Source organism: Leucopleurus acutus, assembly GCF_964270905.1.
Source record: "Leucopleurus acutus genome assembly, chromosome: 16".
NCBI lineage: Eukaryota > Metazoa > Chordata > Mammalia > Artiodactyla > Delphinidae > Leucopleurus > Leucopleurus acutus.
Window position 1 is genome coordinate 1,758,951 of NC_139158.1, and position 25,998 is coordinate 1,784,948.

The following is a 25,998-nucleotide window of genomic DNA, read 5'->3' on the forward strand; positions in this document are numbered from 1 at the left end:
GCCACAGCGCGCCGGCAGCAGGCCCGGGGTGGGTGCGGAGGGTGCGGCAGGCAGCCGTGGGTGTAAGCAGCAAGGCCGGCCCGGGGAAGAGTGGGGCGATTGGCACGTGGGGCGGGTGGCTGTCGGGCGGTCTAGTGCCCGCTGCTGCTGGAGTTGGGGCGAGGCTGGCTCGTGGCGAGGTACTTCGCTCTCATGCTGGAAGTGTACTGCAGGGAGACAAGGGGAGGGGGCAGGTGGTCAGCGGGCACTGGGCACAGCAGGGCAGGGCCTCCATGGGGTGTGCCGGAGCACCCCAGGGTGGGATGGGGCAGGACCACGTGGCGGCACAGCTGACAGAGCCCTGGGAGAAGGGGCTCTGGGAGGGGCCAGCTGGTCCAGGGCCTGGACTCCTGAGCCCTGGCCGGGGCTGGGGGCAGTGACAGCCCCGGGGGGCAGAGGTCTGGCCGCCCACTCCCCAGGCTCCGGACGGGGACCAGCGTCCTCTCCCAGTGAGATGAGCACAACAGCCCCTGCTCCCGACTTGGGCGTGTGGCATCAGGCCAGGCAGCACTCTGCCCCGGCAAGAACCAGAGCTTGGAGGCTCCCCACTGCACCCGGCACGGGTCCTCCTCCCCCTGCGGGATCCTGGCTGGGCGGCCAGGAGGAGTGTGTGGGCTCAGGCTGTGCCCAAGGGCCCAGAGTGGCGGACACCACAGGTCACAGGAGGGAGAAGCCTCCACAGGGGCTCTGCCCCGTCACCCCTGGGGAGGACCCCGAAGCCACCAAGGCCCCTCAGGCGGGGGCGATGCTGCCACCCACTCAGATGGGAACCAAACTGGGGGCTCCTTGTGGGTCACGGACGCAGGGACAAGGGCAGCTGGGGACGGGGACAGCCAGCACATCTCGGCCACTCTTGTCCAACCTGAAGCATGGAGGCCTCACTTGATACACATGCATGTGCACGTGTGCTCACAACGAACACACGTGGAAGAGACGTGTGCTAAAACCAAGCAGTGTGCAAGGGGCCACACGCCCATCTGGGGGACAAAAGCCAAGGCACGTGCCAAGGTTGCCAGCGGGAAGGAGCCTGGCAGGCTGACCCCGCAGCCACATGCCCCCAGCAATCCCTGGGGGCTCCGAACCCGAGGCCACACACCGCAGTGTGCAGATCAGGACAGACGATCTCCCCTGGGCCCCGGGAGCCCTCCCAGGATTCCTGGAAGGGGGAAGGTTGTGCGCGCCCGTCAGCGGCCACGAAGGCGAGCTGGGAGGAGGATGGGCGGGCACTGGGAGCCATGTCATTCCAGGGACGTGCAGCACGGGCTGGGGGGCGGTGGGCAGCAGCCCAGACCGCTGGCGAGCCCGAGCAGGTGCGCGGCGCAGTGAGGGCCGCAGCGGCTTGTGTGCCCCTCTGCACGCAGCTGTGTGCACTTCCAGACACGTGGGGCGGCCCTTCGAGGGCCGGGCCTGCTGGCCGCAGCCCAGGGCGCCAGGCACAGGTGTGCACGCGCACACGGGTTTGGGTGGCCGACTCGCTGGGAGGTGACAGATGGGCAGGGGCCAGCTGCAGCTGGGCCAGGGGTGAGGAGGGGGCTCTGTGCAGGGGCTCACTGCCCCTGATGCGAGGGTGACAGCCCAGGGCCAGGGTCTCTGTGGCTGGGCTAGGGGCCACAAAGCCCGCCCACCTGCACTGCCGCAAGCTGGCCCCGTGGGCGCTGAGCCAAGACAGCCCTGTCTGATGAGCCAGCGCTGGCGATGGGCTAGCGGTGAGCAAAGGGTGTGAGGCACGGAGGTGTGGGTGCGCAGGCGGTGCAGGGCAGGGGGCCCAGGTGGGTCAGTACCTGTCACTCTGAGGACACAGCCACCACAGCGTTCAGGCACTGTTCATGGGCTTAAACTGCCAACCCGTGTGACCGCCAGAGTCCAGGGCAGCCAGATAGCGCTAGGAGGGCCCGGGGTGGGAGTGCAGGAAAAAGAGAGAGAGAGGGGGGCCTCAACGCCAGGGTGAGGGCCGGCCCACAGCAGGCCTTGGGTGCAGACCAGAGAGCCGACAGGAGGGTGGCCCGAGCATGACATGGCCTGAGAACCCGCACAGCCTGGGCCAGGGCACCCCAGGCCTGCTCTGTGCTGCAGGGCATGACGGGGCCGCCCCACGCGCAGGCGGGTATTTCTGAGGCAAGGTGGCCCTCAGCCTCTCTAGCCCTGTTCCCTGAGGCCCACCACCTCCAGGAAGCCCTCCAGGGGCCCCGGCCTCTCTACAAGCTCCTTTCCCACCCTGTCCCCTTTCTGTGTCTCATTCCCAAGACCAGAGGGCACACCAGGCACAGATGGAAGAGCCAGGAGACAAGACCTGGCTTGAGTCCAGGAAGTTGAGGAAGGAAAAGAAGAGGAAGCAGGGCTGGGGTGGGAAGAGATGCAAGGGCCCTCGCCGGAGCTTGTGAGCTCACCCAGCCCCGTCTACACAGGCCAGATGCCTGCCTGAGAGCCCTGGCTGGGACCCACACTCAGCCCTGGGGCCGCCTGCAGGGCCCGCACTGCCTGTGAAGACCACAGCAGACACAAGGCAGCGGGGCGGGGCCCCTACCCACCCTCCGGCCCCAAGACTTACTGAAGGCGGCGGGGACTCGCGCCCGATGAGAGGGGTGTTCTCACAGCGGGGATTCTGGAAATTGGCATTCTGACTCCTGAGGTGAGAGGAAGGGGGGCTGTGAGTGCCCACTGGCCATGGCAGTCCCAGCCCTGGGCCAACGGGGCCCGTCCTGGAGCTAGCAGGACTCCATACATCTTCCCCACCACTCTGCATACTGCCCGCCAGCAAGGGCCTGGGGTCCCGGGAGCCCGGCACACAGTGAAGGGCTCCGAGCAGGCCCATGGTGGCCACCTGCCAGCCTCAGCCCGGCCCCGCCGGCTGCCTGCCCACCACGTGGCCAGGCCCAGGGCCCTTGGCAACGTCATTCCCTGCATGAAACGCAGACGCTCCATCTGACAGAGTGGCCTCCCCGTGGCCTCAACCCAGGCATGTGGGAGCAGCAGGCCAAGCCCACCCAGAGCCCGGACGGCCCCCAGGAAGGCCCCTCCGCCATCCGAGGCCCCACCCCTCCCCACTGCAGCAGCTCAGGTCCCTGCTCCCTGCGGTGGGGCTGCATCCCCACTCCAAGCCACGGCAGCCGTGCGTGCCGGCCACACTGAGTCCCAGGCAGCCCATCCCAGGGCTCGGGGCTGCCGTCCCAACCTGGGCTGCCCCGCCCGCTCCCAGCACGCCTCACTCACATGTACTCGGTGACCGGGGCGTTGCTGACAGTGTGTGCCGCGGCCGGGATGCTGGTCTCGCTGCCATAGCTGCTGCCGCAGCTGTACAAGCTGGGCATGTGGACGCGGTAGAGGCTGTCGTGTGCCGGCCTCGGCCCTGGGGCGGCCTCCTCCCCCCCATCCTCATCAGGGCCCCTGCAGGGAGGGACCCAGCAGAGCTTCAGGCCCTGGCGTGAGGCAGCCAGCCACAAGACCCACAGGGGCTCAGCTCTTGTGCAGACACAGCTGGGTCCAATCCTGGTTCTGTCACCTACCCACAACGGGACTGTGGGTAAGTCGCCCGGGGACACCAAGGAACCCGCACCTCAGCCTGTGCACACGGACACCAACTGTCTATTAAAAAAAAGGGACAGGGCCCCTCCTGGGGGAGCAGAGGGCCAGGTGCCTGCCGTCCCAGCCCGCCCCGGGAGGCCCGGGAGGCCTGAGCCCAGTCCTCCAGACTCCGCCGCCCTCTGGCTCCCTGCCCGCCACTCCAGCCAGGCCGCTGCAGGGCGAGCCCAGGGAGCCGTGGGCCAGGCCTCTGGTGCTCCGGTGTGTGGTGCCTCACACGCTGCCTGGTCTGGACGGGACTTGGGACTGGGCTGCCTGGTGGTGAGGGTGCAGGCCAGCCAGGCCTGGGCTCACGTCCCACCTCCCCACCACCGGCTGGGTGGCCTTGAGCAGAGGGTCCCTCCGCCGTGCCCCTCGTAGTGAGACAAGTGGGGTCGCAGCAGCAACTGACCAAGTGCCAATTCCCAGCCAAGCCCAGGGCCGAGCGCTTGCATGCGGTGGTTCATCTAGGGCTCACGTCACGCTAAGAGGTTGTACTCTTCTAACCCCCATCCTACAGGCATGGAGACTGAGGCCCAGAGTGGTTAAGTGACTTGCCTATGGTCACACAATAAGCAAGGGTACAGCTAGGATCTGAATCCAGGCCATGAGGTTCCAGGGATGTGCTCTCAGCCACTCCCCTACAGCTGCCATCTTTACGACCGCCCCCATCACCACTCCCATGAGTACCACTGTCATCACCATTCTCCCCATCCTCAGCATCACAATCACCACGCCACCTCCAGCACCACCGTGACTAGCACCATCGTCACCATTACTGCCACCGCTAGCAGCAACACCATCCCAACAGAAAAGAGTAGAGTAGAAATGCAGACGAAAGGAAGCGATCTGAGCTGGGCTACTTGCCAGACAAGGTGGGCCACCAAGAGGCAGCCACAGCCCAAGTGGGAGACACAGCACAGGGGCTCGAGGACGGCGGGCCTGGCACACCCGTGCACCACTCAATCCAGCACTGACTGCAGAGACTGAGGCAGGGGCCACCAGGACCACTACTTCAAAGATAAAGACACAGTGGCCCATGGGAGGTAGCTGCCACCCTGGTCACCCAGCTGAGGGGGCCCCGGAGGCCAGGGCCACGTGGGGTACTCCCTGCAGAAGCTCTGAGTCCCCCAGTCAGCTGGTCTCCCCCATCAACAGCACTGCACACCTGCACCCAGGGGTGGGGGGACGGATGAGACACCCTGAGCCCAGCCAGTCAGAAGTGGGGAGGGCTGTGGGCACAGAGCCAGCAGCAGCAGGCAGGGGACCCCGGTTCTCCCTGCCTGCTCCGGACTCGAGTGTCGCCTGGACCGGGACCGCCTCTGGGCTGTTGCTACAGAGGCCCCGGGAGTGTCAAGAGGTGAGGAGGCCTTCCTGCCTGTCTCCTGGCTATGACATGGGGTGTCCAGAAGACACGGCCCCAGCTGCTGTGTGGCCTGGGGCAGGTTCCAGGACCTCCCTGAGCCCCTCACCTCTTCTGCTGCCAGGTGTGTGGGACACTGCAGACGATGGAGCTGAACATGAGGGCTGTGACAAAGGAGAAGAGGGCCAGGTAGATGAGGCCCTCGACGCCATCGTAGCAGAAGCCTGTGAGGGCCTGCACGTAGTCCTGAGGGCAGGCGGCGGGAATAGGGACGGGGACACAGATGGGGAGAGAGAGAGAGAGAAAGAGAGGTGGAGAGAGAGAGAGACAGAGAGATGGGGGGAGAGAGAGAGAGAGACGGGGAAGCACAGGGTGAGATGAAGTGTGCACAGGGAGCCCCCAGCAGCGTGCACCGCCCCCACTCGAGGCTGGGCAGAGGCCCTGTGACTGCTCCCCTTCTCCTCCCCCACGCTCCCCCTAGCCGCTCCCCTCCCCCACCTAGCTGATCCCCTCCCCTGCCCCCCACCCGTCCTAGCTGCTCCCCTCCCCCACCTAGCTGCTCCCCTCCCCCTAGCCGCTCCCCTCCCCTGCCCCCCCACCCCTCCTAGCCACTCCCCTCCCCCACCCCTCCTAGCCGCTCCCCTCCCCCTGCCCTCCCCCTACCCTCCCCCACCCCTCCCCCTCCCCTTACTCTGCCCCTAGCTGTTCCCCACTGCTCCCTGCCGCTCCCCATGCCTGCCCAGCCATGGGCCGGCCCTAGGACACGGCTCTCACCAGGTGCAGGCTGCGGCAGTCCACCAAGGCGGTGAGGTGCTGCAGGTTCACCTCCGTGCCGTTCAGCACCTCCTGGACACGGAGCAGGGGGTCCTGGAGGGCGTGGACCACACAAGGTCAGCACAACGTTCCGGAAAGGGTCCTGAGCCTGCCACAGGCCTCCCTCCACCCCACACCCTGCCGTCGAGACCCCCTTGACCCCCACAGTCCTGGCACAGGCCCTGAGGACCCTTGGCTTTGAGAAAGGGGGACCCCCAAGTCTGTGCCCTGGTCTCAGGGGGCTGCTGAAGACGTGAGGGGGGACAGCGAGGAGACGGACGCACAGCACCTGCCCACGTGGCCACCAGGGCGGGGCCTTGGGAGAAACAGCAAACGCCCGCGTGTTCCCTGACATGGGCCTGGTTCTTTTAAAAATCACGTTTTAAGGAACAGTTTAAGACAATGGAAATTTTCAGAATATCTTAAAGGACAAAACACTGTCCAAGATACTCTGTGCAGAGTGAGACTGGTCCTACAGTGTATGTGTGTGTGTGCATGTGTGTGAGTGTGTGTGTGCGCGCACGTGTGTGAGTGAGTGTGTGTGTGTCTGCATTGTAAAACCTACCAAAAATCCTCGGGGACGTGAGGGGAAGGATGGCAGGTGGCAGAGAAGGCCAGACCCCCCAGCAGGGTCCCGCGGGAGGCAGCCTGAGCAGTGTCTGCACCCCACCTCCCTTTCGTGATGAGAGGAGGGATCCCACTGGCTCCACTGACCACACCCACAACCCCTCACCTTGGTGGCCGGGTGCTCCCGCGGGACGGTCTTCAGGAGCTCAGCCACCACGTCCTGCATCTCCACCAGAGCCTTGTGGCTGCCCGACAGCTTCTGCTCCACAGAGAGGCCGGCTGATTCCAGCGGGGGTGGGGGCAGCCGTCTCTCCCTCCCCAAGGGCCCCACCCACACGCGGCGCAGGCCAGCTCCAGTGCCCTTGGCTCCTGCCGGCCCAAGGGGCGTCCAGCCTGTGAGGCCACGAGCTCATGGGGTGGGATGGCTGTGCCCGGCAGTCTGCTCTGTGGGCCTGTGGGACACCTCTTCTTGGCCCCCCAGATGACCACACACCCCAGAGGCAACACAGTGAAAATACAGCGTCTTTAGAGCAGATAAACAGTCCTGAGGACCCCGGAGGGCCACACAGTTACGTGGAATGACAGGCAGTGGGCTACGGCTTCCCTTCAAATTCCATCATGACAACATCCATCCAGGTATTCCACACAGCAGGCACAGGACCCCTGCTTCCATGGGGCTTCCCTGGGCTCCTCCCACACCCGCCAGACAATCGGCTTTGCCCTACAGGGATGGCTGGGGCAGTCTGAGAAATGAAAGCAGTCCCAGGGATGCGAGGGCATTAAGCAGGCCACCCCAAAAGGCTTGCGCTGAGGTTGTCAGGGTGGTAACCCCGGGGGCAGTTAGCAATGTCAGCGTGGCGTTCGCCCAACTGCCTCCCGACAGCTCCTGGGGCCCCAGGGGCCCGACCAGGTGTGAGAGTGGGCCTCGTGGTCTGCGGGCACCTGGGGGCAGGGGCCAGGGGACCAATGCTCTGCGGGGCCGGAGCAGCCGAGCTCTCACCTGCTGGAAGGGGTTGGCGGCACGGGGTGAGCAGGCCAGGTAGTACTGAAGGATGTCTGTGGAGAGAGGTCAGGGCGGCTGAGCCACTCCAGCCGTCCGCGTGTGCCTGTGTGCGTCTGCATGTGATGTATATCTACACGTGCGTGTCTGTGTATACGTGTATATGGGTGTCTCCACACCTGCATGTATGCTAGACATACGTGTGCTTGCTTGTATATTTTATGTGTATGCCAGCATCTGCACGTGTGCACGTACACGTGTGCGCGCACCTATCTGCATGTGTGCGGCTGTGTCTGCATGCCGTGTGTGTCTATGCGCATGTCTGCACATGTTGTGTGTGCATTCACACGTGTGCACCTGTCTGTACCTGTGAGCGTGCAGGTGTGAGGGGCACATGGTCTCCAGGGAGCCTGGGGCCAGGGCCCAGGCCCTTCTGCTCTGAGCCACGTCCCTGAAATGTGCACAGTTCTCTCTTGGGGGGCAGCCTCGTATCTCCCCTCCCTGGGGAGCAGCAGACAGGGCACTGGGGGTGGGCAAGGAGTCAGAGGTCACCTGGGCGGGCATCTGCTCCCAGGCCAGTTGGGCAGAACAGTTCTTAGGCCAGAAGGTCACCCCAAAAAGGGGGGCACGAAGCCGGAGCGTGCAGGTGGCCTGCTCATCCCCATTAAAACAGGTGTTGATTCAGTGTCCAACGTTCAGAGATGGGGATTCACTTATAATTCTGATTTTGAAAACCTAAGACTTTTCAAGCCCAGCCAGAGCTGGGGAAGAAGCCTTGGACCCCAACTGCCTAACACCCGCCCCCCCCACGCCCGCCCTGTGCTCTCTGGTCCCTTCTTGGCGGCTCTCTGGGATCCAGTGCACGACGTGGGCCAGGAGTAAGGTCCATCACGGCCCAGGGCAGCCTCTCCGCGCCGCACCCATACTTGGCCACCAACATCTGGGTTCCTGCGGAACTTATGTCGGAAAGATAAGGAAGCCCCACGCTTGACTTTCGCCACCTGTCAACGGAGCCAGCGCAAGGCCTGACCCAGATGGCCTGTGGCCCTGCAGGCGGCAGCTGGCACTCACGTGTGGCTGGGACTGCTGGGACACAACTGCAGACTCACCCCCGCTCAGCACCGAGCGCTCCTCCACCATCCTGGTCACGTAGGTGTCGGGGTCCACGCAGAAGTCGCTGGAGCCCTGGGGTGGGTGCAGGCAAGGAGGATGGGATGACTGAGCTGGGCGTCCCCCCGCCCCAGACTCCTCAGCTCTCAGGGGTGGAGCCTGGTCCCCCAGGGTCTGCGTTTGGCTCAGGAAGGTGGCGTGAGTCTGCGGGCGGCGGGGACTGACGGGCCGTGTGCCCGCGACAGGCCCCCAGGGGAAGAGGGGAGGGGTGATGAGTGTGGCATCCCCCACCCCACCCCCCGTGCTTGGCCAGCAGACGGGGACCACCCGTCCTCTCCATCACCTACCACAGACACGGCCAGCTCCAAGCCCAGCGCGCCCCAGCTGATGATTAGGGCCAGGACCCCCAGCAGGCAGACCCTTGGGGCAAAGAGAGTCAGTCAGCACCCTCCAGGCCGGGATGAGGGCTGCACCCCGTGCCAGGCTGGACCCACAGACAGGAGGGTGGGACAGGGCTGACTCGGGGGACACGGCGCTGCAGGTGCCCCACCCCCTCCCCCTGCCCTGAGGGCCCACAGACTCACCCGACCAGGATCCCCTTGGAGCTGCGGATGAGGCCGACCAGTACCAGGAGGCAGATGGCCACGTCGAACAGCAGCAGGCCCAAGTAGCCCAGCCACCTGGGGGCACAGCGTACACATGGGCCGGGCACGGGGGCCCAATCCCAGGGCGGCAGAAAGGGGGTGCTGGGGCAGAGCCGGGCAAACAGCCCAGAGGAGCTTCCACAGGCAGTTCTGGGATATGGAGGCTGCCCTCACTCTTGCAACGTATGTCCCCATGGGGGACCCCTGCCACAGTGACCACCAGTGGCCCCAGCCCCTCGCCCCAAAAGACCTCAGGCACTGGGAGCTGGGCGCCGACTGGCCCATAGCGACTAGTGGGAACCGAGCGGGGCAGGAAGGAAAGAGGGCCGCACCTGTACCAGTCATAGAGGTCCACCTGCTCGGCCAGCGCCTCCAGAGACACGGCTGGGTTCCTCCAAAATGGGATGGCAGCCGTGTAGCCCAGCAGCGTTTCGAGCAGGCTCTGCAGCCGCTGGACCGCCCGCAGGGGCTCTGGCCGGGCGGCCAGCTGCCGCTCCAGGCTCTGCAGGCTGGGCTCCGCCGAGCGGTTCAGGGCAGCTGCGGTGTCCCACACCTGCGCCAGGTTCGGGGTGGCGTGAGCCGGGGCACGGGCCCGCTCCCACACACGCCCACGCCTCGCTCCCACACACTGGGGCACACGCGCACACACGCAGTTTAGGAGCAGGAAAAGAAGCCCCTCCCATGCGGCCACTCACGCGGTCCTGGACCCCCGCCACCGTGCGGTTGGCGTGGCGGAGCGAGTAGGTGGCCCGATGTATGCCGTCACTGGTCTCCCCATTGCCGTAGAACCCCACGGCGATACCGGCGCTGGGACAGGGCGGGGCCGCATGAGGGCACAGGCCCGGGAGCCCCGGCCCGCTCCGCCCCCAGCTTGCCCCGCCCCGCCCCGCCCCCGGCCGGTCCACCCGGCCCCTCTCCTCTCGGCCCAGTCACCCCTCTATCCTGCCCGCCCCTCCCAGTCTGGCCACGCCCCTCGCTGGCCACGCCCCCACCGGCCCGCCCCGTGCGCTCACCTGCAGACCAGGGTGGCGATGATGACGCACCACGCGGTGCAGCAGCAATCGGCGTCCAGGTGCTCCTCGCTCTTGCGCCGCCGGCAGCACAGCCAGAAGGAGTAGACGAGCAGGAAGAGGAGGTCCAGGGCGAGGCAGGCCAGCGCGGCCGCCCCCAGCAGCAGCAGCGCCTGAGGGAGGTTGGCAAGTGGTGCTGGAGGTGTGGACCCCCGCCCTGGCTCTGCACCCAACTGCAGTACCAGCGAATTCCACCTGCGCCTGGGCCACGGGACCGGCACGCTCTCCCACTGAACCCTCCCCCAGCCCTGGGGATAGAGGCTCCCAGCACCTGGGTGATGTGCCTGTGGTCACCCAGACTCAGGACCCCAGACTCATGTCTTCATTCCTAGACACCAAGACTCTAAGCCCCACTTGGAGGGCCCAGGTGGGCAAGACCATGGGATCCCTTCTCCTAACCCTGCCCAGGCCCTGTGTGCTCCCCATGGGAGCCCACCACCTCCTGGGCCCCAGAGCCCAAGGCACATATCTTTGAACAGGGATTCCGGCCCAGGCGCTGTGAGGAGGTGCTGGCGGGGGACCCTGGGCAGGGCCAGCACAGTTGCTGACTGGCCACGTGGCCAGGGAAGGCCCTTACTCTCCCTGAGCCTCAGTTTCTCTTTTGTAAACAGGGGGTGATGCTGCCTCCCCACAAGAGGTAGGCACAGTCTCAGGGAAGGCCGCCCACACCTGCTGCAGGGCCCTGGGTGTGGGGCCGTCAGCACTGTCACCATCCTCACCCTGAGTGCGGAGACTACTCTGGATCTGACCGCCTCTGTGAGCCCCTGAGCCCCGGGCAGCCGGAAGGGCCAGCACGCTCCGACCACATCCTGGAGGCACCAGGGGACGAGGAACTGCCCCCCAGGACCCTTCTGTCACTGAGGCCAGCGTCCCCCACGGAAAGCAGCTGACTGGATCCAGCGGTGACACGCGCTGCGGGCTCAGTCCTGGGCTGGGGCCTCAGGTGGACAGAGTAACAGGGACACAGCCCAGAGCCTTCATCTGTCACAACAGGCACCAGCCCGGCCTGGCCTGGGCACCACGCGCTTCAGTTTGCCTGGCCCAGTGCTTCACCACCATTTCACCAGTTAAAAAAACAGCCTCAGGGCTTCCCTGGTGGCGCAGTGGTTGAGAGTCCGCCTGCCGATGCAGGGGACACAGGTTCGTGCCCCGGTCCGGGAAGATCCCACATGCCGCGGAGCGGCTAGGCCCGTGAGCCATGGCCGCTGAGCCTGCGCGTCTGGAGCCTATGCTCGGCAACGGGAGAGGCCACAGCAGTGAGAGGCCCGCGTACCACAAAAAAAAACCCAAACAAACAAACAAAAAACAGCCTCAGAGGAGGTAAGGAGGAAGAACCCATGCGCCCACATCACAGCCTTTCTGCCCACACGTGCTTTGCTGGGTTGAGTGGCAGCTGACACAGGGCTGCAGGGCAGCAGGCTAGCCCTGACCGTGCACACCTCGTGGGGGGTCCAAGTAAGTACCACAGAGAGGTGCCCACCCCACGGTGGTGCGACCATGGACACCCCTTAGCTGCCCCTGCCGGCACTACTACAGAGAAGCAGACCTCAGGGGGACCTGGAAACACCCTCTTCGCATCCTGACACTCAGCGATGTGGCCGTGAGCCTAGGGAGCCACCGGGGGGTGGAACGCCCCAGGCCCGCCTGCCCCCTGCGGGGCCCCCTCGGGACCAGAGGCTCAGCCACAGAGGCACTGGGACTGCTGGATCACAGCGCTGGTGCCCAGCGGCTGTCTCCCAGGAGACAGCTGCCAGGAGGCAGACGCAGGACGGCACCCCCTGCCCTCCCAGCAGCCAGCCTGCCCAGCCCTCCATCCCTGATGACCCCCACACCCGAGGCAGGGCTCTCCCACCTTCCCCCTGACCGGGGCCTGCACCTCCAGCCATGATCCAAAGCTACGCGGGTGCCCTGGGGCCGATGTGCTGTTTGGAGGCTGGGCCTCTGCCCTCCCGCGTGAGGTCCAGCAGGGGGCACCCTCTTGGGAAAGGCCGGGGCACCGCCACGGGGCTGCAGCGCAGGCAGGAGGGTCTGACAGGACCTGGCCACCCTGGCCCACCAGCTGGGTGGGGGAAGGGAGCGGGCCCAGGGTGCTCGCGTCACAGAGGGGACCCCAAGGCCAGTGGCGGGGGGAGAGAGGTTGTCCAAGGTCACACAGGGACACCAGCCAGGCCACAGCAGGGGGTCTCCGGTGGAAATCAAGGGCTGTCACAGGGACAGGCGCCAGTCATGGGGGAGGGGACTCACCTTAGGGGCCTAGTGTCAGCCACAAACCCCGCCCCAGCCCACAGCCCACAGCAGGGTGTGAGAACAGCACCGCCTCGTGGGCTCCGCCTTCACACGCAGGAGCTGGAGACCAAGCACAGCGGCCGCAGGCCCTGCCGCCCCCGCCTGCGGGCTGCTCCCCTAAATCCTCAAGTCAGACCACGCCACACGCCTGCCTAGACGTCTCCACCAGCGACGAGCCCCATTCACCAGCCTGGCCCCTGCCAGCCCCAGCTCGGCCGAGCGCTGGCAGCGACCGCTGCCCCTCCTGCCGCAGCCGGAGCCCACCTACCACCCCTCACCTCGCGCCACCTCTCCTGCCGGATCCCCTCACCCGCCCCCACGTGCAGAACACAGCGTGCGTGGAGCTGATGCTGAAATCAGTACATCTACACGCACCCCCTCAAGGAAACCCCTCTTGGGGTGAGGAAGCTGGGGAATCGGGCCCAGGGCAGGCGGCACCCCCGCTGGGGCCCTGAGTCCACCCAGCCTGGCAGCGCACGAGGCCAGGGCTCACACGGTCATCGGGGCTTGCCAAAGAGCTCGCGGGCCTAGACCACCGCCCGGGTGGCGCCAGGACCCCCACTCCCGTTCGCCAGATGAGAAAACTAAGGTAAGATAAGCGTCACTGGCCAAGCAGGATCCTAGCGCCTGGGGCAAGGCCGGGGTGGGGCACAGCTGGGCTCACCGCTTGTCTGGGAAACGTGTCAGGTGCCAGGGCCTGGCAGGCGCCTGACAGGCAGACCCCCCGTCCTCGGGGCTGCCCGGCTGCTGCAGGAGGCCGGGGCTGGGGCCTGCTGGATGGGAGCCGGGCCATGAAGAACAGAACAAGCAGAACAGGCAGGAGTAGCAGGGTGAGTCTGCAAGGGCGCATCGTCATCCAGCAGGTCGGGGGAGAGCCCTCTGGGCAGAGGCCACCACAGCTGACACTGCCCAGAAGGCGCCGTGCCAGGCCTGGGCACCCGGGAGGCGCAGTTGGATCTCCTACAGCTTTGATTTCGTTTGTTTTTTGTTGTTGGGTTCTTTTTTTTTCTTTTTTCCTTTTTTGGTTATCTTTTTTTTTTTCCCCCTAAACCGCGAACCATACTACCTTTATAATTAAAACACGAACCCAGAAACCTGCCAGTAGCTCTTTTCAGCCAGCCGTGGGAGGCCCCTGGCCTGCTCCCAGCTCTGCCACGTGAGAGCCAGTGCGGCTCCCGCAGGCCCGGCTTCCTCTTCTGGGAATGTGACATTTCCCAGTCCCTCCCAGCTGTCACGTGGGAGAAGGGCCAGCTTATGGCGATGCTGCAGTCCCTGCTGGTGCCCAGTCCCCCAAGAGCAGAGGTCGAGGGGAGGGACACCCCGGGTGTCCCCACCAGGAGTCAGAACCGCCTGCTGCTGGACAGAGGTGTGAGGGAGTGGCTCCTGCCCAGCCCAGGGGGGCGCCTAGTCTTGAGGGGAACCAGAGGGCTGGGGTTCGAATGCTGCTTTGCCTGGTTCTAGAATGTGACCGTGGGTCAGTGTCCCTGTGCCTCAGTTTCCCCACGTATAGAACAGGGACAGTGGCGTCACTCCCTTACCGAGTAGGGCTGCTGTGAGATGAAATGAGCTAACACCCATAAAGACTTAGAACAGTGCCTCCGTGGGGAGCCCTCGGGGTACTGCTCCCAGGCCAGCTTACCCACGCAGCCAGGTGGGCTGGGGAAAGGGAGCCGCTGTCCCAGCTGCTGGGGGGAGTCCAGGCCGCTCACGGACAAAGTGGGCGTGTGCACGTTCACGCCCACCCACGCGTATTCATGCCCACACGTGTTCACACGCTCACTCATACCCACACACGTACACTCACACACACGCACGTGAAGCTGCCGCCCCTGAGCTCCCAGCAGCAGTGCCAACAGCAGCCTGTGGCTGGAAGCTCTGTGGTCTTGGGGGGGCAGGCGGGGAGGGGTTCCCAAGCACCTGGGCATCGGACCCCTGCCAGCGACGGGGAGCGGAGAGAGGCGTCAGCCAGCTGAGGGCAGCCTCACGCACAGGCACAGCCACAGCCACCTGCCTGGGGGCCCTAAGAGTCACAGCCCTGGGGGAGGAGCCTCCTGTCCCACCCCTGCCTCACGGGCTGAACAAGTGACAGGCAGGGGCAAGGCAGGCCCAGCGCCGGGGAGCCCCGGGTCCAGGGCCTTGAGGGTGAGAGTGTGTCCCAGGGCTCCGGGAGGGGTACCTGAGGGCAGGAGAGTGACTTCCAGAGGCTTCCCTGAAGGCAAGGACAGGCAAAGACCCAGGTGCTATATGTCACCTTTTTAGCCCAACACACAGGAAGCCAGGCGTCCGGGCAGCTGGGGTTCCGCCCCCTCCCCTCCTGTGCTGTCTGCCCAGCTCCAGAAAGCCCTTCCTGACCGTGATGACAGGGCCCTATTTCCACCCTTTAAGCGCCGGGTCTGTCTGCCCACAGAGGTCTGTCTGCCTCCCCTAGGGGGCGCTGGAAAGGCCTCGCTAAGCTCATCAATTTAGCTGGGGTGGTGCCCCCTCTGGCCCTGAGGCCTGGCCCACAGTGGACACTCGGAAACACGGGGCCCCTGCCCCCCACCACAAGCTCTGACAGGCTGGGCCAGCTTCCTCTCTGGCAGGACGGCTTCCTCCTGGACGACGCCAGCCTTAAACCTGGACCCCACTGGGCTGCTCGTGGGCCCCTGGCACAGCCCCGGGAGGCAGGCTGCGGGGCCTCCACCAGGACAGCCTCACTCAGCCCTGTGGAGAGGTGTCAGCACCCTCTTCCTGGATGACACAGGGTCCCAGCCCACTGCTGCAGACCAGCAGAGCCCACGTGGGGGCCGGAGCCAGGCCTGAGGCAGGCGGCTGCTTCCTCCCGCCCAGGGGCCGGCGGGCCTGGCCTGACCTCTGCCCTCGTCCAGAGAACAGCCTTCCCCTGGCGTTCCGTGGCGGCCCCGCCTTCCCTTTCAACAGCCTGGCGTCCCCTCTGAATGGGAAATGTTTGATCAGCATCTGGGCTCTGACCAAATGGAATTTTCCGTCTGTGATGGAAGTGATGTCAGCACTCAGTCAGGCGAGACAAGGCGCTGGGGCCCGTATCCTGACCGCGCGCCACAGCGCTGGCCGTCCGCCACCTGAGCGCGCCTCAAGCACTGTGCTGTGAGGACTTGGCGTGGACACACGTGCACGGGGCTGGGGGGGCCCTGTCCACCCACCCCTCCCGGCCCTACAGCTGCTGTTTCTCAGCCCTAGCCCACCCCACTGGTCCCAAGGCCCTGCAGCCCCGGCCGTGGAATGTATCCACCAAGGAGGCCCCCGCCCGGCCCTGTGTCCAGGCGCTTCCCCCAGGCCCTAAGGCCCCCAAAGTCCCCACCGGCTCTGGAAACACCTGATGAGCCAGAGCTCAGGGTCTGAAGCCTCACTGCGTCCCATTTCAGGCCCAGGCCCACATCTGAGGCCTATCAGGGGACCCGACAAGTCCCTGGCCTCCAGCGGGTCCTCCCAGCCCCGGCGAGGGGACAAGGGACAGGGGCCCGAGGGCAGAGGTGGTCTCGGTGTGAGCCTCGGCGGGCTCCCTGTGCAGGTGGGTGGTCCCAACAGGGTGGGCGGATCCCCAGCTCAGTCCGGCTACAAGGGGGCTATCCAGCCGGCCCTGTAAGGGGAGGGCCATGCTGTGTCACCAGATCTTACTAATAAAAGCCCGTGCAGCAGAGGCTGAGCCCCATCGCAGCCGGAAGGCCACAGCGTGAGAGCGCACAAGGCTGGAGGCCTGTCCCCGCCACGACCTGCTGCGGCCCCCCCCCCCCCGCCCCCTGCCCGCTCTGCTCCTTCGGCACAGCCCAGATGTGGGCTGTCAGCGCACGGGTATGCGCACCACACAGCTCCGGCTCGGGCTGCACCGGGAGGCCCCAGGCCACCAGGCCGGCAGGGCCACGCGTGACCCTGCGGCAGCACCTCCACGTGTCACCTGCACAGGCAGCTCAGCTAGGCGTCCTGGCAGCACGTGGCACGGAAGCCTGCGAGGGAGCACGCCACACGCGGGGAGCACATCAGAAGCACGGACACACTGCCTGCTGAACACGCACCCCTGCCGGCAGAGCCGCTGCCGTGCCACCAGCAACTGACCCCGAGAGCTGGCCTGTCCACTCAGCCCCTCTGCAGGCCGCCAAAGCCCGCGGCCAGGCTGGGGAGACACCGCCCCACTGGGAGACCCCCACGGAAGTTCTGATGGGAAGTGTGGGCCCATGGCTGCCCCAAGCACAACGCCAGAGGCCGCTTCCCCACCACCCTGCCATCCCAGTGGCGGGGCCTCCTTGTGGGAAATCACGTGCACCCAGGCGCCGGCGCTGGCAGGGAGACTTGGGACCAGCAGTCCAGGGGTGACCTGGGTAGGCTCCGGGAGATTGGGCTCTTCCTTCAGGTCATGTGCTAGTGGGGTGGGGCCGGGATCCCAGCCCGGGGGCGTGACCGCAGCCTGAGGTCCCACCGCTGCCGGGCAGATGAGAGGGACTGGGAAGGCTGTGTGCCTGCCAGAGCGGGAGCCCCCGGAGAAGGGCTGCCCCCCTCCCCCTGTACCAACTCTCCGGGAGGTGGCCTGGCCAGCTGGTAAACAGCGAGCTCCAAAGAGGAGGCAAGTCCAAATTCCACCCGGGACCCGGGAGCTCACCGGCCCGCACTGCCGTGTCCTCACGTCGGCCACACCGGCCTCACCACACACAGGGCCTCCGGAGCTGGCCCGACTGAGGACCACTACACACAGGGTGTCCATACTCAGCGCCAGGCCTGGCCCTGGGGACGGGGGCATGGGACCCGCAGACACAGCTCCTGGTGGGCTGGCATCTCCCAAGACCCCAGCAGTGCAGGCCTGGAAGCACAGACTGTGGGAACCAGGGAGATCGGGGGAGGGGTGCAGGAGCTTCCGGGGGTGCCCTAAACTGCCATTACAGGGTCAGCGGGTGCCCGCAGGGCACGGTGAGGTGTGGGGTGAGCACTCCCAGAGAGGGACAGTGCGAGTGAGGGCCCAGCACCAGGTCCAGGCTGCAGACCGGCGTCCTGGGAGGCCCTGGCAGGTGTGACCAAGGCAGCGGGGCGGCGGCTCCAGTAGATAGGGATGGAGTGGGAAGGGGGAGCCATGGACCCCTCCAGTGCCTCTGGGGCTTGTCCACCTCAGCCCTGGGGCTGCCAAAGGCCCTTCTCCAGAGGAAGAGACCAGGTCAGGGCGTCCAGGAGGCTGGCAGCGTCCCACACCCCAAGGCACCCTCTAGGAACCCAGAGATGTCCTGGCTGGAGCCCTGGGCCTGGGAGAGGAAAGGGGAGGGGCACCAGGCTGAGCTGCTGCCACAGCTCCTACATCTGAGGTCTCCCACTGGGAAGGACGCACCCTACATGGCACTGCCCCCTCCCCTAGCGCTGGCCCTCTGCCTCGGCACCCACTGTAGCCAAGCTACACACACGGCCTTGTTGGTGCCCAGACCACCCAGGGCAGGGGTGACACCCATCCCCCAGGGCAGGGGTGACACCCATCCCCCAGGGCAGGGGTGACACGCATCCCCCAGGCCAGGGGTGGCACCGTCCTCCAGGCCAGGGGCCTGGGGCCAGCAGGGACACCCAGGGCCCCCACACTTGAGTAATGGAGACAGGGTGTGGGCCAGCACAAGCCTCCTGAGGAAAGTTCCAGAAGAGACCCCCTCACCCCTGGGCCAGGCTGGCTGGGTGCTGAGGGCCGTGGAGCCGAGCCGGGTGTGCAGCCGCTGCTCCCCAGCCCGAACACACTTGGCTGGGGCTCCCAGATGCCGGCCAGAAATTAAAAACAGATTTTCCACCGAGCCAGGCTTGGGTTTCACAAATTCCATGATGGTGAGCTCGTGGCCATGCCTGGAGAAAGCACAGCCAGTGGCCAGCATGCAGCAGCCCGGGAGGGGTCCAGCTCTCTGGCCAAGTCCCCTCACCCTGAGGTCCTAGGTCCAGGCCACCAGGCTGCACAGACACACTCCAGCTGCACCTCCATCCTCACGGGCACACACCGCCCTGCCCCGCCAGGAATCACCGGGACACAGGCCCAGCGAGGCGGGACTTGGGTGAAGCCCCAGAGAGAAGCTCTGGTCGGTCATCCCCCAGGCTCGGCACTCCCTGCTGCCCTCCAGGCCTGTGGGCCACGTGGAAGGACACCGAGGCCCCGCTCTCCCACTGCCCACGCCCCGCCTGCTGGCGGAGGGAACAGACACCAGAGAACACGGCGCCGGCGCGGCCCTCGAAGCCGCGAGCGTGTCTATTTCGGTCCAGTGCCCTAACACGTCTCCCAGCATGACACCCAGAAAACTCCTCTGCTCTTCACCAGCCTGTCTGCAAGCGCCTCTCCACCCGCCACCCCTGGGGGCGCACGCGACAGGCCTCAGATGTAGCCAGGAGCTACCAGACGGGCGGTCACATCATCATCCAGACCAGAGCCCAGCCCAGGGCTCGTCTCCACCCCGGGGCACAGCCCAACCCGACTCGGGGGTCAGCCGTCTGGAGGGCCCCTCACAACGGTCAGGAACCCAGCCCAGGGGAGCGGGGGAGCCGGGCAGAGTGGCACCGTGCCTGGCGCTCTTCTCAGAGGCAGAAGCAAGGGGCCACTCAGGCTTTGGGCAGCCCGGCCTCACCCCATGCCCTCAGCCAACACAGGACACGCCTGGCCCTAGAGGGTGCTGCGGACAAAACCGAGCACCCTTGGCACACCTACCGTTCAGAGCCCACCTGCCGCTCTGAGGGGACCCAGCCTCAGCCGGCCACCTCCCAGGAGGGGAGGGGCGCACCAAGCGGGCGCTGCAGCCTGCGTGTGTGCACGAGCCCAGTGGCACATGAAGAGCCCAGGCCCCGAGTGGGGCAGTGTGAAGGGAGGCAGCGCCCCCCCGGCAGCCTGCCCAGCCCACGTGCAGACCCTGGCACCCCTCAAATCCGCCAGGCCCAGCCCAGGAGGTCACTCAACCCTCCCCTGGCCCTGCTCCCTGAGGGCACACCGGGCGCCTGCCCCGACTTTGGACAAGAACCCGAGCGGCCTCAGGGCCAGCTGGCACCAGGCGCAGGCCCTGTCCTGCCCCTGCCACTGGACTGGAGGCCTGGAGGCCCACTGCAGCCTCCAACAGCCCCGTCCGTGGCACGAAGGGCACCCGCTGCCTCAGATGTCAGCGGTGCGTGGGCCCCTCGGGAGTCCAGCAGGGCAGGCGCAGACCCAATTCTGGGGCATGAGGGGACTCTGCAGCGGGGACCCCCGGGCAGGCCTGGGACCTCAGCCACAGGTGTCCTCTGCAAAGCACCTCCCACCTCTGGCAGCGTGTGGCTCCCTGCTCTGGGCGACAGTGCCTGGTGTGTGCCACGAGAGCCTCGCCACGCTGAGCTGCAGCAGCCCGACCGTGGGTCTGGGTCTGCGTCCTCACCCTCCCCAAGATCCTGGGAAGCCCCTGAGAGCCGCCTGGGGGCCATGTGTGTCCCGGCCCAGCACAGGGCTCCGGGTGGGCTCCCTGCAGATCCGAGGAGGCAGCAAAGGGCACAGCCAGGCGCTCCTGGGTCCCGCCGCACCCGCCCTCTGTCACGCGCCCCAGTTCCTCAGGGGCCACGTGGGGCACTTTCTCTCTCTGTGATCCAGTCCCTGGGCTGCAGATTCGGCTCTTCCTCTCCAGCCAAGGACTCAGCAGAGCTGCCTTGGCCAGTGGGGGTCTGGTCCCAACACCCTCTGAGCCTTCGTGGACTAGCTCCTGCTGGGGGGACCAGACTCGGAAAGCGCAACAGGGGCTGTGGCCGCAGGCAGGGCAGTGCTGGGCTGGAGCTGGGGCCTGTCCGTGTCTCCCAGCCCACTGATGCCGGCTGGCCAGGGGCCTCAGTTTCACTTCTGTAGTGTTACTGTTTGGCTTCCCAGAAACAAACAGCTTACTAGACAAACGTCACGAGCCTCTTGGTAGAGCAGCTGTAGCTTGGGGGTCAGAGACACAGAGCACCCAGCCCAGAGCCTGACCAAGAGCCCCTGGTCAGAGCCGAAACAGGCGCCCTCCCAGCTGTTCTGTCCCCCAGGCAGGGAGTACAGTGCTGAGGACAGAGCTGGTCACCGCATCTTCAGACCCGAGAAAACCAGGAGCCCCAGAAAGGCCCAAAGATGGGGCCTGGGGCGCAGAGCCCACGCCAGCGCCAGGCAAGAGTCTGGCCCCAACACCTCCCCCTCAGCGGGTGTAGACCTGGTGGCAGAGGCAGCCAGCAGCCTCACCTCCCAGCCAAAGGGCCACGTGACAGTCGGTTCTCCCCAGCGCCCGGGCACTGGCTGAGGGCGAAACAGACAAAGTTGATTTCGCCTAGCAGGGGCTTCCCTGCCCCCCCCACCAATGCATAGGCCCTGCACCCTCACAGCTGCTGTCCACGCAGGGCGTGCTCTGGAAGCTTCCACGCAGCCCCTCGGTGTGCTCTGTTACGTTTGGCACGTTTCTGTCACTTGCAGCCTCAGAATCCTGGTGTCGTGGGACGCTGGGCAAAGCGCCAAGAGCCATGGACCAAGGACATGGCCCAAGAGACATGATGCTCAAACGCCGGTGACGAATTCTAGCCTTGGGCGGCGCCCCTCCCCAGGTATAAGCGCGTGGACACACTCCAGCTAGAGGGGCGTTTTTTCCTGTCTCCACACTCTTTCCTATTTTCCAAGTGTTCCGTGAATGTGTCTTACTTTCATAAACAAGAAGAGAGGCGATAAATGCTGTTTTTAACCAGAGTGAATTTCCTCCTGATCGTGGAGATGGTGCCAACGGAGCCAGTCTCATTCACAGGCACACGCTGACCCTGCTTGAGTCACAGCATTAAACCGGGGTGCTGTGGTCTCTGCTAGGAGACTACTGGCTCCTGTGGGTCCTGCCTAAGTGGCCTTCCAGGCTGGCCTCACACAGCCCCGGGCACAGAGCACTCACCAGCTCTGAGGCAGCACGTTCAGATCAGAGGGACTCCCTTATCTTGGGCTGAGGCCCAGGCTTCTCTCTGCCTCAGGGCCTTTGCACGGGCAGTTCCCAACGCCTAGAACTCTCTTCCCCAAGGTCTCTGCACAGCCACCTCGGTCTTATCTTTAGGGTCTCGATGGGAACATCCAAAGCACTCAGGGCCCCACACACTGGGCCGACGTGGAAGGTGAGCTGCTATGCCCACTGCACGCCAAGCTCCAGGCAGGTCCTCGCCTTCTGGTCATTCAGAGCCTGGCTCGCCGCCTCCACGGCAGGCAAGGTAGCGCCTCCTACAGGAAGCCTTCCCTGACTGTTGGACTTCCGCAGGCCTAGTCCTGACCTGATCGCAGCACCACCACGCCAGCCTGTACTGTCCTCCAGCTCACAGCTTCCAGTCTCCCCTTAACTGGGGGAGACAGTGAGTGACAACGAGAGGGACTGAGGGCAGAGAGTGAGTGTGACCTCGGCCTCAGGACACCAGGGGTGTGGGAGGCTTGGGAGTGGGGAGTCGGGAAGGGCTGGTAGGAGTTAAGGGGGCAGATCCCCAAGGTGAAGCCCAGAGAGGTGGATGGACCCACCCAAGGTCACACAGGTGGGAAGCTACAGAACTCGAGCCCAGGCTGGGCACCCCGCAGCCAGGCACCCGCACGCCGGTCTGCAGAGAGGGCTCTGAGACTCTCCCCCCACCCCCTGCCTGCAGCCATGACAGCCCTGACCTTCACCACGGAGGACAGACTGGCCTCAAGCCACATCAGGTCACAGGCTACGCAACCACCAGGGAGTCTCCTCCCTCCTCTGGGCCTGCGACCCCTCCCCTGTAAAACGAGCATCCCGCCCGTCAGCTGCCCCAGGTTTGGGGAGCTCCTGGCATGCTGGGAATAGCCCAGTCCCAGGGGAGCCAGACCGGCAGCCAAGCAGGCAGGTGCAGGGGTGGGGTGGCACACAGCAGACCCCAGAAGCCTTCTGCCCCTTCCAGCACCTGCCAGCCCGCACAACCCCTCAGGCCCCACAGAACGCGCAGCAGCACCGTCCTGCAGTCCGTCCATTCAGCAACAGCATGAGCACCCAAGAGACAGAAGTCGTGGCCAGGGAGCCCCTCCTCTCCAGGGTGGAGGCCCCAGGAATACGGGGCCAAGAGAAATCACAAGCCTTTAGGATGCAAAACCCGACCCCTGGTCTTGCAGAGGCGCCAAGCCCCTAGCACGGGGCCAGCCAGGGCGCTGAGAGCCCGCGGAACAGCCTCCCTCAGCACCTAATCCCTCAGTCACATCCCCTGCAGGGGGCCAGCCGTCGGGGACTCAGGAAGCCCCTGTCCCCCAAGGCTGACTCTGGCTCCTAGGGGGGCAGGGGCAAGGGGCCTGAAGCAGGATTCCGGCCCTACCACCCACTCGCTATGTGATTCTCAGCCAATCTCCTCTCTAAGCCTCAGTTTGCTAATCTGTACAATGGAGACGACTGTCCTCATCTTCCAGATTTGTGTGAGAAAAGGCTAGCGGTAGCCCCAAACAGCACCCCCAAACAGGGTCTGGCCCATGGGGTTTCCAGTGGGTTTCACCGGGCTCCCAGCAGTGGATGGTGTGGGCAGGAAAGAGCGAAGGTTAACAGCTGGTCTCCCCAGGCCATACCACCCCTCTACTCCTGCATCAGGGCCCCCGCTTCCTCTGGGCGGCCTGGGAAGCAGAAGCCCCTCCCCGGCTGGGCCCAGGCCACATGTGGGGAGAAGACTGACAGGCCCCTGCAGCCCAGGTGCGTGCCAGACACAGACAGGCTCCCAGGCCAAGAGGGGTGCCCCAAGTCAGGAGGATACGGGGTCCACCACCCACCAGCGGGATGAGGGTGGCCATGCCCCCACAGCTAGGAATGCTCCCCCAGGGGAGGCAGGAAGAGGCCCCAGGCCAGGGCCCACGCCAAACCATCGCCCACCCACCCAGAGAGGGAGCTCTTTAGGCTGCACACCCAACACAGAGCAGGAGCACGGGCCCTCACTCCCCTACCCGCCCTGCACAGACGGCGCACCGGCTCAGTTTCAGGAACGAGGCAGTGAAGGCTCAGAGGCCAAGTGCTTGCCCGAAAGCACCAGCACAGGAGGGTAGGGGCAGGACGACTCCCAGGTCCTCCCAGGTCCAGCTAGCTCCACAGCCCCGAGCCAGCAGCGAGGTGGCGGGGGATGGAGCCAGGCTGCTTTCCACACCGTGAATTATTCAGCAGCTAATTCTGCTCCGCGGGGAGAGGAGGAGAGAGTGAGTCAGAGCCTCCCCCGCGGCAGAAACCAGGGCCCTCTCAGGAGCAAAGGGCCCTGCGGGAGGCTGGGCTGAGCAGAGAGGGGCCTGGCCACCACTCCCGACGCCTCCACGGGCTGCAGGCGTCGGCCCCTCGCTCACTTCCCACCGCAGGTCCGGGCGCCTCGGAGGGCAGGAGGCATGGCAGCCAGTTCAACCGTGGTGGGCAGCATGGGCAGGTTGCAGCCCACGGGCCAGCAGGAAAGCCCCACGTGGGTCACAGACACCCCGGGTACCCCTGGAGCTTCAGAACTGACAAGTGGCAGAGACCTTGCTAAAGTAAGGTACATTGTCCTGTTCTGTGGAAGCAGAGCCCCGGGGACAGGTGTGGCAGAGCCACCCCAGGTGAAGTTCGTGGAGTGCACGGAGGAGTGGTGTTGCCCTCACACTGGTCAGCCCCCCAGGGCTGGGCTTCTAGAACACGGGTGTCCGGTTTTATAAGAATCCTGCTGTCCCTGGGTGTGCATGGGCCAATCCCTAGCCCCCTTTCTAGTCTGCTTAGAGACAGAGCAGCAGGGCTGGGGGACCGGGCACCACGTGAGCACTGAGGCTGGGGCGGCAGGCTCCCCTGCAGAGCTGGGGTGCTTCTGGTTCTCCACCTCTGGACAAGGGAGACCAAAGAGGAAAGAGCTTGGAACTGGAGAGGGGTGACACGGTCCACGGATATCGGACTCCCAGGCCATCTTATGAGCAAAGTCGTTCCCACCCCACCCTGGGGCTCTGCATTCATCACCAAAGAGGAACTCAGAGGTGTTCTGGGTGACCAGGCACCCCAGTCACTGGGTGTGTGGAATTCAGATCCCCAGGCAGGAAGGAAATGTCCACAGCCAGGTCCCCTGCCCGGCACTCAAACAGCAGTGGCTCAGTGGCAGGGGTGGTGCTTGGGCTTGGCATGACCCCAGACCTGGGGCTCCACTGGTACAGCCTGGTTACTCGGGGAGAGGGCTGCGAAGGGTCCTTGCCACTCCCCAGCTCTGCCCAGGCGCAGCCCCTTTTCCAGCCTTCCAGACTGAGGCCAATCTGGCGTCCCCGTGGCCAGGCCTCCCTCCCTCAGGGCTACAGGCAGCCGGGTCTCCGGGCAGGCACTGTGTGTACATCCCACAGCTTGGCCGCCCAGCACGGGGTCATTACCAGCCGGGGAGGGCTGGCATCTACCCAGACCACTCACCCACCAAAAGCTTGGCAGTGAGTGGGATTCCCCAGCTGAGGGTGAGGGGTGAGGAATCCCCACCTGGCTTCACCCAGTGTCCTCGGGCATCGGCCGTGGTCTCAGGGCCCTGGGTCCTCTGGGTAGGGAGTTCTGCCTGGCAACACCCCCAGGCCGCCCCTGGGCAGGCGCCTTAGCAGGCACTGACGGCTGGCAGAGGGGTCTCCGTGGAGGGCAAGGAGGCAGCGCCTCCCAACCCCAGAAAGGAGGCTCTCAGTGGCTCGAGAAGAGAAGGCTAGAATCTGCAGGGCTGTGGACCCTCCATGGGGAATTGGGGGGGGGGGGTCCTTAGACTCTCAAGCAGGGGAGACCTGTGACCCAGGAGGAGGCTCCCCAGAAGAACCGGTGCTATGACCCACGAGAAGGAGTGGGCCATAATCCTCCACGGAGGGTGGGGAGCCTTTAGACCCTCCAGGAGGAGGGGACCATGACCCTCGGGGAGTGGGGCTCAGGACCCACGGAGGAGGAGGAGGCCGTGACCGTCGGTGGGGGATAGGGAGTCTTTAGACCTTGCAGAAAGAGGGGGCCGTGACCCCGGGAAGGGGGATCGTGACCCGCAGGGAGGGGGGCCGTGACCCGAGATCTGATCCCCGACCCAGGGGGCCCGCGTCACCTGCTGGTAGTCGGTGTCCTCGGGCCGGAACTGGCTGCTGGTGGTCTCCCAGCGCAGGTTGAAGTGGGGCAGCCGGTGCAGGAGGCTCACCCACCAGGGCGCCGCGTAGCTGACCCCGGCCATGGCGGGCCGGCGGCTAGAGCGCGCGGCGCCGCGGGGCTCCCTGGCTGGCCTGGGGCGCAGGGATCAGGGGCCCGCCGACCCCGGCCTGGCCTCCCGCATCGCCCGCGCGCTCCTGGGTCCGGCCCGGCCCGGCTCGGCCCGGCTCGGCCCGGCTCGGCTGCCCTCGGCTCCGGTCGGCCGCCCGCGCCCGCCGCCTCTTTGTTCGCCGCCGCTGCCGCCGCCGCCGCCGCCTCCGCGCGCCCCCGCCCACCGCCCGCCGCCCGGCCCCCGCGCCACCATTGGCCGGTCGCCCGCCGGCCCCGCCTCCCGCACCCCCCGCCCGGGCGCCCCGCCCCTCCCTGCTCCCGCCCTGCCATTGGCACGCTGGACGAGGCTCCGCCCACTAGGGCCCCTTCCCCAGGCCGAGGGGCGCCTGGCGGGGAAGTCGCT

At 66.0% G+C, this 25,998-nt stretch overlaps 1 protein-coding gene across 1 annotated transcript; it reads right to left on the reverse strand.

Moving 5' to 3' along the window:
* Nucleotides 1–25,763, reverse strand: TTYH3 (tweety family member 3). The gene is made up of 14 exons (XM_082857047.1): nt 25,447–25,763; nt 10,108–10,277; nt 9,790–9,901; nt 9,427–9,647; nt 9,035–9,130; nt 8,798–8,870; nt 8,450–8,525; nt 7,341–7,396; nt 6,507–6,599; nt 5,735–5,827; nt 5,070–5,206; nt 3,250–3,423; nt 2,588–2,663; nt 1–206 (listed from the first exon to the last, which is right to left on the reverse strand). The coding sequence occupies exons 1-14, from the start codon at nt 25,567–25,569 to the stop codon at nt 132–134; spliced, it is 1,575 nt and encodes a 524-aa protein (XP_082713173.1). The 5' UTR covers nt 25,570–25,763; the 3' UTR covers nt 1–131.
* Nucleotides 25,764–25,998: the final 235 nt, after the last annotated feature.

Excerpts from the sequence above, each read along its gene's own strand:
- TTYH3 (XM_082857047.1), bottom strand. The coding sequence starts at position 25,569 with ATGGCCGGGGTCAGCTACGCGGCGCCCTGGTGGGTGAGCCTCCTGCAC. Across the intron at positions 10,278-25,446 it reads AGGACACCGACTACCAGCAG|GCGCTGCTGCTGCTGGGGGC; the intron begins GTGACGCGGGCC and ends AACCTCCCTCAG. Across the intron at positions 8,526-8,797 it reads TGGAGCTGGCCGTGTCTGTG|GGCTCCAGCGACTTCTGCGT; the intron begins GTAGGTGATGGA and ends CACCCACCCCAG.